The 15,995-nt window shown below is 46.5% G+C and overlaps 1 protein-coding gene across 12 annotated transcripts in view; it reads left to right on the forward strand.

The window, feature by feature from the left end:
* TLN2 (talin 2) overlaps nucleotides 1–15,995 on the forward strand; it is a 499,482-nt gene that overhangs the window by 409,200 nt on the left and 74,287 nt on the right. For all 12 annotated transcript variants that reach the window (XM_010840783.1, XM_010840793.1, XM_010840795.1 and 9 more), the window contains 3 exons: nucleotides 1,354–1,486; nucleotides 3,912–4,013; nucleotides 10,402–10,572. In XM_010840783.1, coding sequence (XP_010839085.1) covers nucleotides 1,354–1,486; nucleotides 3,912–4,013; nucleotides 10,402–10,572 — 406 coding nt within the window. The remainder of the gene's footprint in view (nucleotides 1–1,353; nucleotides 1,487–3,911; nucleotides 4,014–10,401; nucleotides 10,573–15,995) is intronic.

Here is a 15,995-nt window from a genome sequence, read left to right on the forward strand (position 1 = left end):
TCATCATTTTTTCTTCTTGACCTCTTTGGGACCAATGGTAGCGCTTGTCGCAACAATACAAATACTAACTTAAATATTTGTTACGTGCTCGATACTATTCAAGGCATTTTACCTGTATTAATGTTATGTTTATCATAACAACCTTGTAAATAGATGCTGCTATTATCTCCCTTTTCCTGATGAGAGAATTCAGAAAGAAATTTAGATGACATTCCCAAGGTCATCTCCAGGTCTGCTTGCTTTAGCCTCAGTCCTTCTAACCATTGTACCGTATTGTCTATACCTAGGAGCTTAGGCAGAGAGCACCACTGTATATTTAGCAGGATTCGTGCTTAACTTTGGGCTTCCTTTGTGGCAATGGCAACCCACTCCAGTACTCTTGCCTGGAAAATTCCACGGACGGAGGAGCCTGATAGGCTACAGTCCATGGGATCGCAGAGTCGGACACGACTGAGCAACTTCACTTTGTACTTTGTACATTTGTCCCTTGTGACTCAGCTGGTAAAGAATCTGCCTGCAATGCGGGAGACCTGGGTTCGACCCTGGGTTGGGAAGATCGCCTGCAGAAGGGAAAGGCTACCCACTCCAGTATTTTGGCCTGGAGAATTCCATGGACTGTATAGTCCATGGGGTCTCAAAGAGTTGGACACGACTGAGCAACTTTCACTTTCACTTCATGGTTAACTTACCTTGCTGATAAGATGAAAAGAATATTCTAGGTCCTACAGTAACTCTTGGCATCCCTACCCTCCTTGGTGATAGTAGGAGCCTGAAAAGTTATTCCCTGCGTAGATAAAACATTTTTGAAGTTGACCAAAGTTAATAGCCCACAGTATGGAATTGCATCCCTTTCCTCAGTTGTATTTTGTCTTTCAATTGCTTTTAAAACTCAGGATCACGTCAACTTTCTAATGCCTTGCGAAGAAAGATCCACTAAATATTTTAACTCCTGCCATAGCCCAGGACTTTGTGAGTAGTGTGCAATGTAGAGAGCATAGTATATTTACACTGGAAATGCACTGATTTTCGTTTTGTTTAAATGATGTTTCTGTGTTTAAGCCACTGAATGGAGAATCCAATACCAAACTGTTTCATTTGCCTGGCAACCTGCCTGTGATGCAGGACAGCACCCTATCCTTCCCACCATAAATAAGTAGACTGGGCACAAGTGTTAAATGAAGAAATGCCTAGGGTCTGCAGAGAAGCATTGCCAAGCAAAAGTCAGGGATTCACTCGCTAAAGCAATGGAGTGGGGTAGAAAGTAGACAGGGGCTCCTGGCCCGCTAGTGCTGGAGCAGGTTGTAGGACTCCCACTTCATGGACCCTGTGTTCAACTTGCCCTGTCCCTTCTAGGGACAAGGCCCCGGGACAGAGAGAGTGTGACTTCTCCATCGACAGCATCAACCGGTGCATCCGGGACATCGAGCAGGCCTCGCTGGCGGCCGTCAGCCAGAGCTTGGCCACGAGGGATGACATCTCCGTGGAGGTATATGGGGCTGTGTGGTCAGCCTGAAAGCCTCTGGAAGGACTGAAGAATCCCGGCACCAGGCTTTGGGAATGGGGGAATAGTACCAACATGTTGTTGATGCAAGAGTTTCATCATTGGACCATCTTCCCCTGGAACCAGCCTGGGAAGTTCTTGGGAGGGGGTAGGGCACATGTGGAGCAGAGAACAATGCTTTGGTGAAGGAACACGTGCACTGTGGCTGAAATTTGGGAGGCAATGATTATTGTCAAATAAAAGTGTATCCGTAAGTGGAGTTACCATATTCAGTTGAATACCTCAGTAGAGCAGGCCTAAGCATGTAAATTTTGAGTGCTTCCTATCATATTTCAGCAATGTGCTTTTTAGACTAATGGGCAAATTCAGCGTTCAATGCTCTGTGTTTTGTCCATGCAGAAATCACAGATTCTGCTCTTGTTACTTAGTGTCTAGTATTGAGACACCTCTTGTATTCTGTTCAGAGCCACTATGCCCTCTCTTGCCCATTATTTTGAAGTTGAGAATAGACTTTCCTACTTTTCTCCCTTGAGTTTTTTCTATTACTTATTACAAAGTCCCCTGATTCATACTCCTTTTTTTCCTGTGTGCAAGTGCCTGACACTCAAGGTGCTTAATAAATATGGATGGTCTATTGACTGATGTTTCCCTCCTGACCCAGAGCTCATCAGCAATAAACCTTGGGGTCTTCCCTGGTGGTCCAATGGTTAAGACACTGTGCTTCCACTGCAGGGGGCACAGGTTCAGTCTCTGGTTGGGGCACTAAAATCCTGCATGTCGTGTAGGATGGCCAAAGAATAGGGGAAAAAAAAGAACTTTGGCCTGTCTCTAAGCAGGGTCTGGAGTTGGAATTGGTTATTTTTATTAATAGAACTATTTCACTCCAACTTTACCCGTCTTCCCCATTTCCAAGGAAAGAAAGAAATAATGTGCGTTCTCATTCCAAGTAGAATGTTAGAATTATTGTTAACTTATTATTAAAGTAGCATATGCATACAAAACAGTGTGCTTGTCACATGTGTGCAGCTTCACAGACCACCGCCAACTAAGCACATCCTGTAACTAGCACCCTGAGCAAGAAACTGAGATGATGATCACCCCTCCCACTTCTTGCTCTCCCATTCTTTCACCACCCTTCCAAAGTATATCCTCTGTCTTGACTTTCTCCTTGGGAAGAAAATCCCTCCCTTTTATCTGCATGTGCTTCCTGCTTATACCATATTTAATTTAGCAAGCCATATTTAATTTAACAAGACAACCTTGCCTGGATAGTCTCACATTCTTAACTGCAGTTATGAGTGGGAAGACCAGAAGTAATTTGCTAAATAAGACCCTTGAAAGTGTGGAGGTTTCTCTCCACCCACCTCTATCACTCTCTTTCCTTTTTTTATTTCTTACCCAGGATTTTGTTTCCAAGCTTGTGGGTTAGGTTGCTCCTCTCATTGAGTGAACTCTGCTCAAAGCTTGCCAGCCCATGTGCAGCATTGCTGGGTGGGAAAGTAGCCCAGATGTCCTATTGAATAGGTAGGACATTGTCACCTTTTTAGGAATCACCCCATTCTGTGCTGGCATGTGCAGACCCAAAACACTCAGCATTCTGACCTAGAAATCCTGTCTGTCTCGGAAAGCTCCGTGGAAGATTCCCACTGAAGGATCTGATCTTTCCCACTACCAGTTAGCACTCTCCATCCTTGAATTCCTCACCCCCTTCATACTTCAGAATCATCTAGGTACCTCCCCCGTCTCTTGAGAGCAGTTCAATTCTTTGGGATGGAGAAATCAAACTGTCTCTCAAACCTGAGAAGAAATGCCTTGAGGGTGCCATTTTCAACAATGGTATCCGCATCACCAAGTACAGTGCATAGAGCGCCTGACCTAAGCCTAGTGGGCACCTCATGTGGCATTTTCATTGGATGGTGTCTGGGAAATAGCCCTGCTTTAAGAGCCAATCTCATTTTTAGGTTACCTTCCTCCCCGTTCCCCACTTAAGGGGTTCTTAATTCTGAGGACGCAGCAACCTGAATATCCCTCAGACCCCAAGGCAGTTCCTTCCATTTGGACACAGTTCTTTTCCCTTATTGGAAAACCACCACAGTTCCACTCTTCCAGTAATGATGCTGAGTAACCCAAAATAAAGATACCACTAGCACCAGTTGAGTGAGAAGCCAGTAGCAAAAGTGTTCCTAGGGCCCACCTCATGCCCCTTATTGGTAGAACTGGGGGGTCCATCCCAGGGGAACCGAGGGTCCCTGGGAGGGCTAGAGTGGAACAGTGGCTGGAGGGTACGCCCAGGCATTTTGACATCCATTTTTTGTGACCTCCCTTATCTTTCATGTGGGCCTTTTTAAATCATTACAACTACTTGGGGAGCTGTTGTGGGGTGAACTTGACAGATCTGTCTCCTTATCAGGCCTTACAGGAGCAGCTGACTTCAGTGGTCCAGGAAATCGGGCACCTTATCGATCCCATTGCCACAGCGGCTCGGGGAGAAGCAGCTCAGCTGGGACATAAGGTAACAGACGCTGGGTGCGGGGACCCTGCCAAGAGTGCAAGGAGGAGGTGGGGGTGGGGGGGAGAGAGGATATTGATTCTGTTGCTCTTGTTCCTCAAAGGCTCTTGGCTGGTGTTAGAGCCAGGTCAGTGCTGGCCTACATTAGAGAAAAGACCACTCAGCCTCCCTCAACAGCTTCTCCAAAGATGACCCCCTCAAGGATCTCTTTTGACTTGGCATTGAGACAAAAACTGCAGGGAAATTTTTCTGGGGCTTCCCAGATGGCACTAGTGGTAAAGAACCTGCCTGCCAATGCAGGAGACACAGGAGCCTCACGTTCAGTCCCTGGGTCAGGACGATCCCCTGGAGTAGGAAATGACAACCCACTCCAGTATTCTTGCCTGGGAAATCCCTTGGACAGAGGAGCCTTGCAGACTACAATCCATACAGTCCTGAAGAGTCAGACACGACTGAAGCGTCTTAAAACTTAGCCATGGTCAGACTTTGCAGCTAACAAGGCATTTACTTCTTGCTCTTCATCTTTCCTGGAACAAGCCAGAGACTGAACTTGGCATTCCTGGCCTGGTGTCTGCCGTTTTTTTTGCCCTGGCTGGCCAGCCTCTTCCCAGTGTGTTTAGGACACAGTGTTCCTCCACAGTTTCTGGTATTGTGTCCATTTTCAGACATGAGGAAGCAAAGCAGACTTTCAGACTTCACCCTCAATGGCTAAAACCTCAGTGTGGCTACTCTGTCAGCCCTTCAACTGAGCACTCAGACCCACATGGTTTCAGGCACTGCATAACGCTTTGCCTGTTTGGGGTCATTTTGCAGATCCTTCAGGGAGCATTGACTTGTCAAGGCCTCAGCAGAGAGAGGACAGACATTGGATTTTTAACAACATGCAGGGTTTCCTAGCATTTATCAGTGCCACTGTCAGCAATGTGCAGATCAAGAAATCTAGTAGCCAAATTGTCTCTGCAGGTATTGATTTTAAAAAATCAATATTCCTGCTTTTTCAAATTACCTAAGGGCCTACTAAGCTTCCTGCCAGTTCTAAGGAGAGGCATTTAAGATTTAAAATGGTCAGTGTCTCTCTGCCATTTCAAGTGTGGCCAATTTCACTTCTCAACTGAGCCCCTTTATGATAAGAAAGGGCTTGTCCACCGGTGTGGAATGGTTTGTGCGGGTGGAAGGACAGGCCTGGAGGCTGGCGTGTGGTGTATGTGACTACTGTGGGCAGAGTAAGTTTGGCACAGAAGCCAAACTTCGTTTCAGCAGTTACTTTTTTTTAACGTATTTATTTTATTTTCTGGCTGTGCTGGATCTTCATTGCAGAGCATAGGCTTTCTCTAGGTGCACAGGCTTCTCATTGCAGTATCTTCTCTTGTTGCGGAGCATGGGCTCCAGAGCATCAGGCTCAGTAGTTGTGGGCTTAGCTGCTCCAGTGGCACATGGAATCTTCCGGGACCAGAAATCGAACCTGTGTCCCCTGCCTTGGTAGGCGGATTCTTAACCCCTGGGTCACCAGTAAAGTCCCCAACAGCTGCTTTTGATTCCAGGAGGAATTTCATAAGAAAATATTTCTAAACTTCCAGGGTAACATCTTTATCTCTGCCAGTATGTTGTTTGTGTGGAAGGTTAATTCCTCTGTCCGTGGGTGGCCTGAGAAGAAAACTTAACTTGTGTCACTTGAGTTATCAATTGATTCTTGGCCCTTTGACTAAACAAGGCTCATCTTCTGAAAGGGAGTTCTAGACAAAGGTAGCCTAGGGGCCCTTGGTCCACAGAGATCATGGGCTGATGGTTAATACCCACCTCGTTCCAGTGTTTCGTGGAGGTGCTCATGTGGGGCCCCAATTCAGCAGCTTCAGTACCACTTGGAGGGATAAAGGCAGATTCTCAGACCCCACCTGGATTGTTTTCCCACGGCTGCTGAGACAAAGTACCACAAGCTGGGGGGCTTGAAACAACAGAAATTTAATCTCTCACAGCCCTGGACTCCAGAAGCCCAAAATCAAGGTGTTGGCAGGGCCACAAGTTTTGTGCAGGCTCTGGGGAGAATCTGTTCTTTGCAGCTTCCTACTGGTGGTGGTTCTTGGCCTTCCTTGACTGAATCTTGGCCAGTCTCTCTCCCTGATCACTTTTTTGCCCACTTTTCTGCCTTCCCTTTTCCTGTCTCTTCTAAGGACACTTGTCATCAGGTTTTGGGCCCACCCAAGAAATCCAGGATGATCTCATCTTTGTTGCTGCTGTTGTGCAGTCACTAAGTTGTATCTGACTCTTTGTGACTCCATGAGCTGCAGCACACCAGGCTTCCCTGTCCTTCACTGTCTCCCAAAGTTTGCTCAAACTCATCCATTGAGTCAGTGATACCATCCAATCATCTCATCCTCTGCCACTTCCTTCTCCTTTTGCCCTCAGTCTTTCCCAGCATCAGGATCTTTTTCAATGAGTCAGATCTTTGCATCAGGTGGCCAAAGTATTGGAACTTCAGCATCAGTCCTTCCAATGAAGGGTTGATTTCCTTTAGGATTGACTAGTTTGATATCCTTGCCGTCCAAGGACTCTCAAGGGTCTTCTCCAGCACCATAATTTGAAAACATCAGTTCTTTGGTGCTCAGTCGTCTTTGTGGTCCAACTCTCACATCCATACATGACTACTGGAAAAACTATAGCTTTCACTATACAGATCTTTATTGGCAAAGTGATCTCATCTTAAGATCCATAAATATTCATGCAAAGATCCCTTTGTAAGATCACCTTTACAGGCTCCAGGGTTTGGACATGGACAAACCTTTGGGAGGGGTCACCATTCAACCCACTCACCTTCCCTAGGCCTAGGGACTCACATCATGTACCAAATACTCAAAATTCTGTTTTATTTTAACTTCTGTGCTAACCCACGTAAGATTTCCTTTTCTATCATGTCTCTAAGAACAGAAGCTGTTGGAGTCCTTGCCAGACTTCTTAAATACAGAAAAAAAAATCCCATGCCTTTGAAACCTTTGCCCCACAATATGTGAGGAATAAGGACCCCTAGTGCTTGCTATACCACATGGAGGCCGGTGCTAAGGCCTTTACATATGCTGAATTAATCCCTGAGAAATCTGAAGAAACTTACTTACATTTTACCAAGGAGAAAACTAAAATTTAGTATTAATAATGGGATGGAACCTGCCTAAGATGTCTTAAAACAGAGTCAGTAGGGAGGATTCTAATCTAGAGGCTTTGCAGCTACAGCTTACTCCCCATCACCCCACCACTCTCCCTCCCTGAGGCAGTCAGGCACATGGTTAGCTGTGTTCACTTATGCTCAGCGCACAGCATTTTATAGTTGCATTGAAAAAATGTACTTTTTAAAATACATATATATTTATTTGGCTGTGCCAGGTCTTAGTTGCAGCCTATAGGGTCTGGTTCCCTGACCAGGGATTGAACCCAGGCGCCCTGCTTTGAGTCTTAGCCACTGGACCAGGGAAATCCCTAAAATTCACTTTCAAAATAATAAAGTGTTAGTTGCTCAGTCATGTCCGATTCTGCGACCTTATGGACTGTAACCTGCGAGGCTTCTCTGCCTGTGAAATTCTCCAGGCAAGAATACTGGAGTGGGTAGCCTATCCCTTTTCCAGGGATCCAGGGGATCTTCCCGACCCAGGGATAGAAATTGGGTCTCCTACACTGCATGCAGATTCTTTTCTATCTGAGTAAAACTAATCTAGAAAACATGTTGGATTCTAGTGTGTTAAATATTTTGACTCTTTTAGTACTGACAGGACCCATCCTGAGCCCTGACTCCTGATGACCCATCACTACTCTTGGTGGTGAGACCAGTGCCCTTCCTGGGGAAGTGGAGAGGAAATCCAATGCAAACATGAAAGATTGTGCCCTGGATCGTGCAGACTGGGCCTGACACATAAGTCTTTGCCTGAAGGTCAAAATCCAGCCAAGTCACATGCCTTGGCATCAGTCAGTCTGCCCAGAGGTTGGGGAGCCCCTTTAAAATTCATATAAAGCACCATAAGGGCCAGCAGCAGCCCTGCTCAAGTGCTTTGAAACCTATGTGTAAGATAACTGTAATTGGGGATAGAAAAGTAAAAATGTTTGTTTTTCACTGATAGTCTTATCTCACTATTAGCTTTATATACATATATATTTATAATTTTACTTTATTTGCTTATTTATTTTGGCTGTGCTGGGTCTTCACTGTGGCTCACAGACTCTTCTTGGCGATGTGCAGGCTTCTCTAGTTGCAGCACATAGGTTTAGTTGTAGCATGTGGGATCTTAGTTCCCCACTCAGGGATTGAACCCAGGCCCCCTGCCTTGGGAAGACAGAGTCTTAACCACTAGACCACCAAGGAAGTCTCACAGTATTACTGTAATGAACATTCATATTTTGGACCCTCACCTTGCCACAGCCCCCACCACCACCACCCGCCTCCTGTATTTTATCCGAGTGGGAATAGATGATGGCATTTGAAGCAAGTACAGCAAAATGTTAACATCTGATATTACAGATGCTAGGTAGACGGTGAGCTTTGGTGAGCATGTCCACTCAGCCCCGTGTATCCACGGATGCTGAAACCACAGATGCAGAGGGCCGACTGTACTACAGCATTTCATGTAAGAGATGTGAGCATCCTCGGATTTTTGGTATTCACGGGGATCTTGGAACCCGCTGCAGATACCAAGGGACGACTGTGTGCGCCATCTATAGTGTTACCAACTAGAGACAGAGCTCTGCTGTAGCAGCACTTAACTGTCTCGATGGACTTTTTTTGTTCTCCCACGTAGTTGTTCAACCAGTAAGTCATGTCCTACTCTGTGACCCCCTGGATTGCAGCACTCCAGGCTCCTCTCTCCTCCACTATCTCCTGAAGTTTGCTCAAATTCATATCCATTGAGTTGGTGATCCTATCCAACCATCTCATCCTCTGCTACCCCCTTCTCCTCCTGCCCTCAGTCTTTCCCAGCATCAGGGTCTTTTCCAGTAAGTCAGCTCTTCACATCAGGTGGCCAAAGTATGGGAGCTTCAGCCTCAGCAACAGTCCTTCCAATGAATATGCAGGGTTGATTTCCTTTAGGATTGACTGGTTTGATTTCCTTGCAAAGGACTCTTTGCAAGAGTCTTCTCCAACACCACAGTTCAAAAGCATCAATTCTTTGGTATTCAGCTTTCTTTATGGTCCAACTCTCACATCCATACATGACTACTGGAAAAACTATAGCTTTGACTATATGGACCTTGGTCAGCAAAGTGATGTCTCTGCTTTTTAATACACTGTCTAGGTTTGTCATAGCTTTCCTTCCAAGGAGCAAATATCTTTTTAATTTCATGGCTGCAGTCACCATCTGCAGTGATTTTTGGAGCCCAGGAAAATAAAATGTGTCACTGCTTCTACTTTTTCCCCTTTTATTTGCCATGAAATGATGGGACCAGGTGCCATGATCTATCCCAGGTTGGGTTCATCATAAACAGAACATTTTGACTGATGGGAAATCATTTTTTTTCCCCAAATCCATGGTTTGGTCAAAATACTTGGGGGTGGAGGGCAGTGGGTTGACTTTCTAAAACCCTTTTGAGGGTGCCTTTACTCTAAGGCCTGGCAAATCCCATGGATGGAGGAGCCCGGTAGGCTGCAGTCCATGGGGTCACGAAGAGTCGGACACGACTGAGCGACTTCCCTTCCCTTACTCTCAGGCTGCTTCTCTCATCTCCTGCTCCTCTGCTGCTCTCCTAGCCCCCTTTCTTCTGAGTCTGTACATTGTTTACCTTTGGTTCTTTCAAAAGCTCTTCTATTCGTGAAGTTAAAACTTTGTAAGATTTGTAAAATTCTCACACCTAACTCTGGATCTCACGACAGATTTCTTAGCACTTCTGCTATGATCAGAGAGAGACAGAGAACTTCCCAGAGGAATAGAAATCCAAGCAAGAGTTCATTCATTACAAGTACTCTCAAAATTGAAGCTGAACAAGGAATAAGGTCCGAGGATCTAATAAATGGAACATGGCGACTATAGTTCATAGCAAGGGATGTACAGTAGAGAAAAACAAAAGTGGAGTCCAGCAGATCTCCCTCTCCCTGCAACTCTTTCCGTCTCTGCCCTCGTCTCTCCCCACTCTCCCCGCCGGTGGTAGTGCTGTGCTCAGTCGTGGCTGACTCTCTGCCACCCCATGGACTGCAGCCCACCAGGCTCTTTTGTTCATGGGATTTTCCAAGCAAGTATACTGAAGTAGGTTGCCATTTCCTCCTCCAGGAGATCTTCCCAACCCAGGGATCAAACCCTCAGCCCCTGCATCTCCTGATTTGGCAGACGGGTTCCTTATCACTGAGCCACCCAGGAAGCTCCCTCCTCTCCAGTGGGACCCCTAAAGGAGACTCATGTATGTGTCTGTTTTTTTTTGAAAGGTGACACAGCTCGCGAGCTACTTTGAGCCCTTGATCTTAGCTGCAGTGGGTGTCGCCTCCAAGATTCTGGACCATCAGCAGCAGATGACGGTGCTGGACCAGACCAAGACGCTCGCAGAGTCTGCCCTGCAGATGCTGTATGCAGCCAAGGAAGGCGGAGGAAACCCCAAGGTACAACTCAGGATGCTAGGGACTCACCGAGGACACTGAGAAGCCATCAGAAGTTCCTCTGTATCATATCCCTCCAGGGAAGGCACCTCCACATTTTGGATGGTGGCATTTTTCTAATTAATCATTTTATTATCATTATTTTATTATTATTTTTTGACTGTGTTGGGTCTTCTTGCTGCTCATGGGCTTTCTCTACTTTCGGGGAGCGGGGGCTACTCTTTGTTGTCGTGCATGGCCTTTTCATTGCGGTGGCCTCTCTTGTTGCAGAGCACAGACTCTAAGCTCATGGGCTTCAGTAACTGCATTGTGTGGGTCAGTAGTTGAGGCTGACAGGCTCTAGAGCTCAGGCATGTAGAGGCAAGAGTCCTTGGGAAAGAAAAATATACTGTGTGGTTATTACAGGAATAAAAACCATACCAGCCGGGCACCTACTTGGTGTTGACACGCAGCTTACACAAAGCAAACTTCTGTTGTTTTCCAGTAAGTGTCATTTCCATTCCTGGTAGTTAAGTTCAAAGAGTAACATGGTGCCCAGTCACCTGTGGCATACGCTGCTGTTGCCTTGGGGACAGTAGTTTAATATGAAAATCTCCCTCACCAGTTTGCAAGTGGAACATTTCTTCAGCCTGATGTGTCGCTCGGGTACTTTAAGTGGCCAGAGATGGTGGCAGCATGTTCTTTTCTCTTGGGAATGATTTTGTCAGAGTGATTGTTTTACTTGTAAATCCAGCATGAACCTTAAGTTTCCTCAGGTTTCTAGAACCTGGAGAGGGTGTGGAGGCTTCCCACTACACTCGTATTTTGTTCTAACAGGTTCCTCCACTAAGTCATCTGATCTGAATGTCTTCTTCTAAGCAGACTGACTTGAGGGAGCACTACTGGAAAGATTTCTGTAGGATACTGACCTACAAGCTCCAGGGATCCATATGTATTTCTTAGTGTGTTTTGTTGTATCTCTAAGATCTTCAAATGAGTCAAGCGGTATAGCAGAGAAAACTCTAGACTGAGTCAGAATCACAAATAGTGTTCTCGGAGCTAATAGTTATTGAGTGCTGACTCTATGTCATTTACGACATCTTATGCCCTCATCCTATTTAATCTTCATAAAAACTCTGTGACATAGGTGGTTCGCATTGTACACATGTGGAAGCTGACTTCTCTGCTGAGTTGCCTGAGATGTCTGATGAGGTGCATGTGGGGACAGGGCTGAGCCTGCACCCTACGGAAACGCAGGCGGACTCAGCCTGGAGCAGGGCTGGGAGGGTCAAGGAGAGATACAGGGAGGAGGGCTGATGTGTCTCAACAAAAGGAAATTACCTGGCATATAAGGGTAGCTAGAGCCATGGTAGGAAGAGGAAACAGCATCTGCAAAGGTATAGATAGAGTTATAGAAGGACTGGGATCTTTTTAGCACTTGGCCTGGGCTTCCCCAGTGGTACAGTGGTAACGAATTCACCTGCCAGTGCAGGAGACACAAAGAGACTCGGGCTCAGTCCCTGGGTCTGGAAGATCCCCTGGAGAAGGAAATGGCAACCCATTCCAATATTCTTGCCGGGAGAATCCCATGGACAAGAAGAGCCTGACAGGCTACATTTCATGTGGTCACGAAGAGTCAGACCTAACTGAGCACGTACATGCTGGTGTGTATAGGGCATGGAGAGTGTAGGGACAGTGGGATGGGAGGGGAGTCCAGGTTGTATTGTGACCGGCTTCCTCCCCACATGGAGCAGCTGGGGCTTTATTGTGAGCAATGTGGGAGGATGACAACCCACCAATAGTCTAGAAACACCATTCTGGAAACAGCATGGATAATGTTTTGACTTGCAGCCTCTATGTTCAGTTTTTCACTCATGCATCTGGCAACTCTTAAGAGACTAATTCTGGGGATGCTAAAAATATTGAGAGCCAGCCTCGGCCCTCAAGTTGTTTTGAGTCTTCTGGCGAAATAAGTCTAGTTGCTGAAGCGCTGGGCAGAGCAAGAACAAGAACGCCCTCTTGGCTGTGATGTGTTAGTGATAGGTGTCCCAGAGTCAGGCCCACCCACTCTGCTCCCTCCCTGAACTGGAGGAGCCAGGACTCCCCTTCAAGACTCAGTTCTGGGTTGTCTTTTCTCCAGGGCTGTTTAAATGCCGCATCTCTACTCCTAACCTGAGGGAGTTTTGTTCTCAGAGAATAACTCAAATTAGGATGCTTCTGCATGTTTACGATATTAGCACATCTGCTGGGACTGTGAGTTCTGAGGTCCTCGTGGAAGTCTGTTTTTTTTGCCAAGGAAACTCATGGTTGAGCATTTGTAGTCAGCACTGTAAGCTTGATAATGACATCTTCTGACCAGAGGTGGTGGCTGGAGACCAGCATGGGGTCGTTTCCAGTGAAAGGCCTAAAGCAACCAGGTGAGGAACTAAGACGCGTGATAAGTGACGGCAGCTCAGGCTTGCTGTGGATCCTCTCACCAACAGCAATCACCCATGCTGTCTGCTGACTCCTCCAGGCCTGTCACAGGGAGCCCGGGACACTGCACCTGGGCTTGCAGCCCCTTTCCTAAGAGGCCAAATGCAGAGACTTAATCCCCTTGGATTCAGGGGATTGCTAATTCTTTGGGCAAATATTCACTAGGTGTTACTTGCTGTGTGTTAGGTGATATATGCATGTATGTATGTATTAGGTGTCATAGTCCTTGTTTGCAGAGGAAATGTGGTTAAAATGTGGTTGAATGGTTTTCAGTGGCTTTGATCTAGCAAGAAAAAAATTAAAAAGAGGCAGGCCCAGAGCCTACAAGGCATTTGGTGTATGACCTCACCCCATCCCACTGAGCCCCTTCTACACTCCTTCTCTACCTCCAGAGCTCTGGCCCCCACCAACCCTCCCGCACTCATTCCCCCGCCCCCATCCTCCTTGAAGGGACCTTCCAACTTCTGCCTGTAACATTCCAACAAATATCCCCTGGTGTCCATCACTGGGCAGTTCTCATTATTAGTTGTTTTTTTCTCTCTACTAAAGGTGAGGTCTGCCCCCGTAGCCTTTTCTTCCATTTTCCAAACTCCTGTGATGTCCACGCCTGCTTTACTGGGCTTTGTAGTTGAAACATTGTAATAAAGAAGTAAGGCTCCCTTGGAATTCGACTTTAGACTTGTTTCCAAAGAGGAGTGAAGTCTGATTTTTCTCCTGTGTTGTTCTGTGAGGAACAAAACAAGGAGCCCCTCCAGATTCTAAGATAACAACCTCATTGTTGAGCCTGCCAGCTCCCCTTTCCAGATGTCCTTGTACGGCTAAGCCTGCCTTAATTGAGAGCCTGCTGTGTCTTTCCCTGTCTGAAGCTGGTGTGCTCAAGCAGCCTGCATGTGGGGTTTGGCCTCCGCAGTGTGATCAAGATGAGGTTTGCCATTGGAGTTAGAGAAAGCAGTCCTGGGTGAGGCATGGAGTAATTGGAGCAGGCTTCAAAGACTCTGAGCTGGCCCTTTAAGTATCTGTAAAACTTTAATATGTGGAATGAAGGAGAACAGAATTCTGGGTGATTCATTTCTGGGACAGCCAAGAACAAGGATGTGTTTTTGTAGGTTTTGGTGCTTGGTATGGGAAGTGTCCTTTATGTTTTCCAGGGAGTTTCAGAGAACTGTTTTGTGATGTACTTCTGCCACTCCCCAAATTAGCTTCTGATCCCTTACTATACCTTTATGGAAAACCAGACTCTCTTCTCCCTCAAAATGTGTACTTGCTTTAATATAAAAGCACAGAATTGCTGACATTTTTTGCCACCCATAGTCACTTCAGTCTAAGTGAGATTTACAGAAACGTGCACCTTACATTTTACCTTTTTTATCAGTGAGATCATATTTATGTGAGATTCTCTCTCTGAAGAATTATGTACAGATGTCATTTTTCAGGCTTCCATCAAATGAAGCAATCTGCGCATTTTATGTTTTACCTTCTCCGTGCCATGAAATCCGCCATTGGCCTAAAATGACCAGCTCCCCTCCATCACATCCCTCGGGGAGAGAGCTTTGCGTTCTGACACAGTTCCCGCAGGATAGCCATCCATGATCACATATGTCACAATTCATCAGACGTTGTATTTGAAGGACTCTTCTTGATTCCCGTGGCTTTTCAATTTTCACCTTCCTATGGCTCACATAGCCTCTTGTTGGAGTTCTCCTATTTCATTTAATCATTCAAAAGAGTTATCGTTTCCCATCTCTCACTACCTTCTCATCTACCAAAGGAGTTTCTTGGGTCTTTTGGAAGGCTCCTGTCTCCCTAAGGTGGATCAAGGCAGCCACGGCCACTGCATGGTACCTGGGCCGTATGGTTCTCCCACTACTTGGCATTAGGTCAGATTCCCCAGGTAAGACCACAGGCCCCTGCTAGACTGCCCTCGATTCAGACACCAGCCCTAAGCTCCAGGCTCCCTAGACCTCTCTTACTCTGACCAGCTCTGGCTACATTCAGGGGTTCTCACCACTCCTTAGGTTGGTTAATTTTCTGAAACAACTCAACTCAGGAAATTGCTCTACTTACAATCACACTTTTATTATAAAGGATGCGTGTGTGTGCATGCTAAATCACTTCAGTCATGTCTGACTCTCTATGACCCCATGGATTGTATAGCCCTCCAGGCTCCTCTCTCCATGGGATTCTCCAGGCAAGAGTACTGGAGTGAGTTGCTGTGCCCTCCTCTGGAGGAGCTTCTCTACCCGGGAATTGAGCCCACATCTCTTAAGTCTCCTGCATTGGCAGGCGGGTTCTTTTACCACAAGCACCGCCTGAGAAGTCCATGATAAAGGATATAACCAGCCAAAAGAAGAAACCCAGAGCGTGAGATCTGGGAGGGTCTCAAATTTGCAACTCCCACATCCTCAGGATGTGTCACCCTTCCCGCTTACTGCTGTGCACCACCAGCTTCCAGTCCAGAGCTTTTATTGGGATTTCACGAAGTAGCCTTGATGGACTGAGTTTAGTCATATGACGAACCATTCCATCATTCCCCCTCATTTCCCCAGACGTGGCGGTCAGGGTGATACTGTGTTGCTTAAAGACCCAGCCAGCCCCATTCTGAATCTACCTAATGGCCCCATGAGACCTTGTTGGCATAAGCTACTGTGTGGCCACCATAAATAACAGACACTTGTGTGATCATTTGGGAAATACTAAGGGGTTAAAAGTTCCTAGGAACTGAGGACAAAGATCAACCAAATGTCTTAGTTTTCAGCAGTGGGTGAGGTTCCAGGGCTGGGTTTCATCCAGTGGCCAGCTACTTGGAGTTGAAAGACACATGCAGTCTAGGCCATGGGAGGCGAGGAGTGAGCCTCCAGGAAAAAATTGGAGAACTGGTAATAAGTTCATGGTCAGGTGTGGAGGCCACAGTGGCTGAGAGCTGGGGCCAGGCTGATGCCAGGATGTTAGGTGAGGGGGCGCCCAGCCAACTT

The sequence above is a fragment of the Bison bison genome, unplaced genomic scaffold, assembly GCF_000754665.1.
Source record: "Bison bison bison isolate TAMUID 2011002044 unplaced genomic scaffold, Bison_UMD1.0 scf7180017864146, whole genome shotgun sequence".
Taxonomy (NCBI): Eukaryota; Metazoa; Chordata; class Mammalia; order Artiodactyla; family Bovidae; genus Bison; species Bison bison.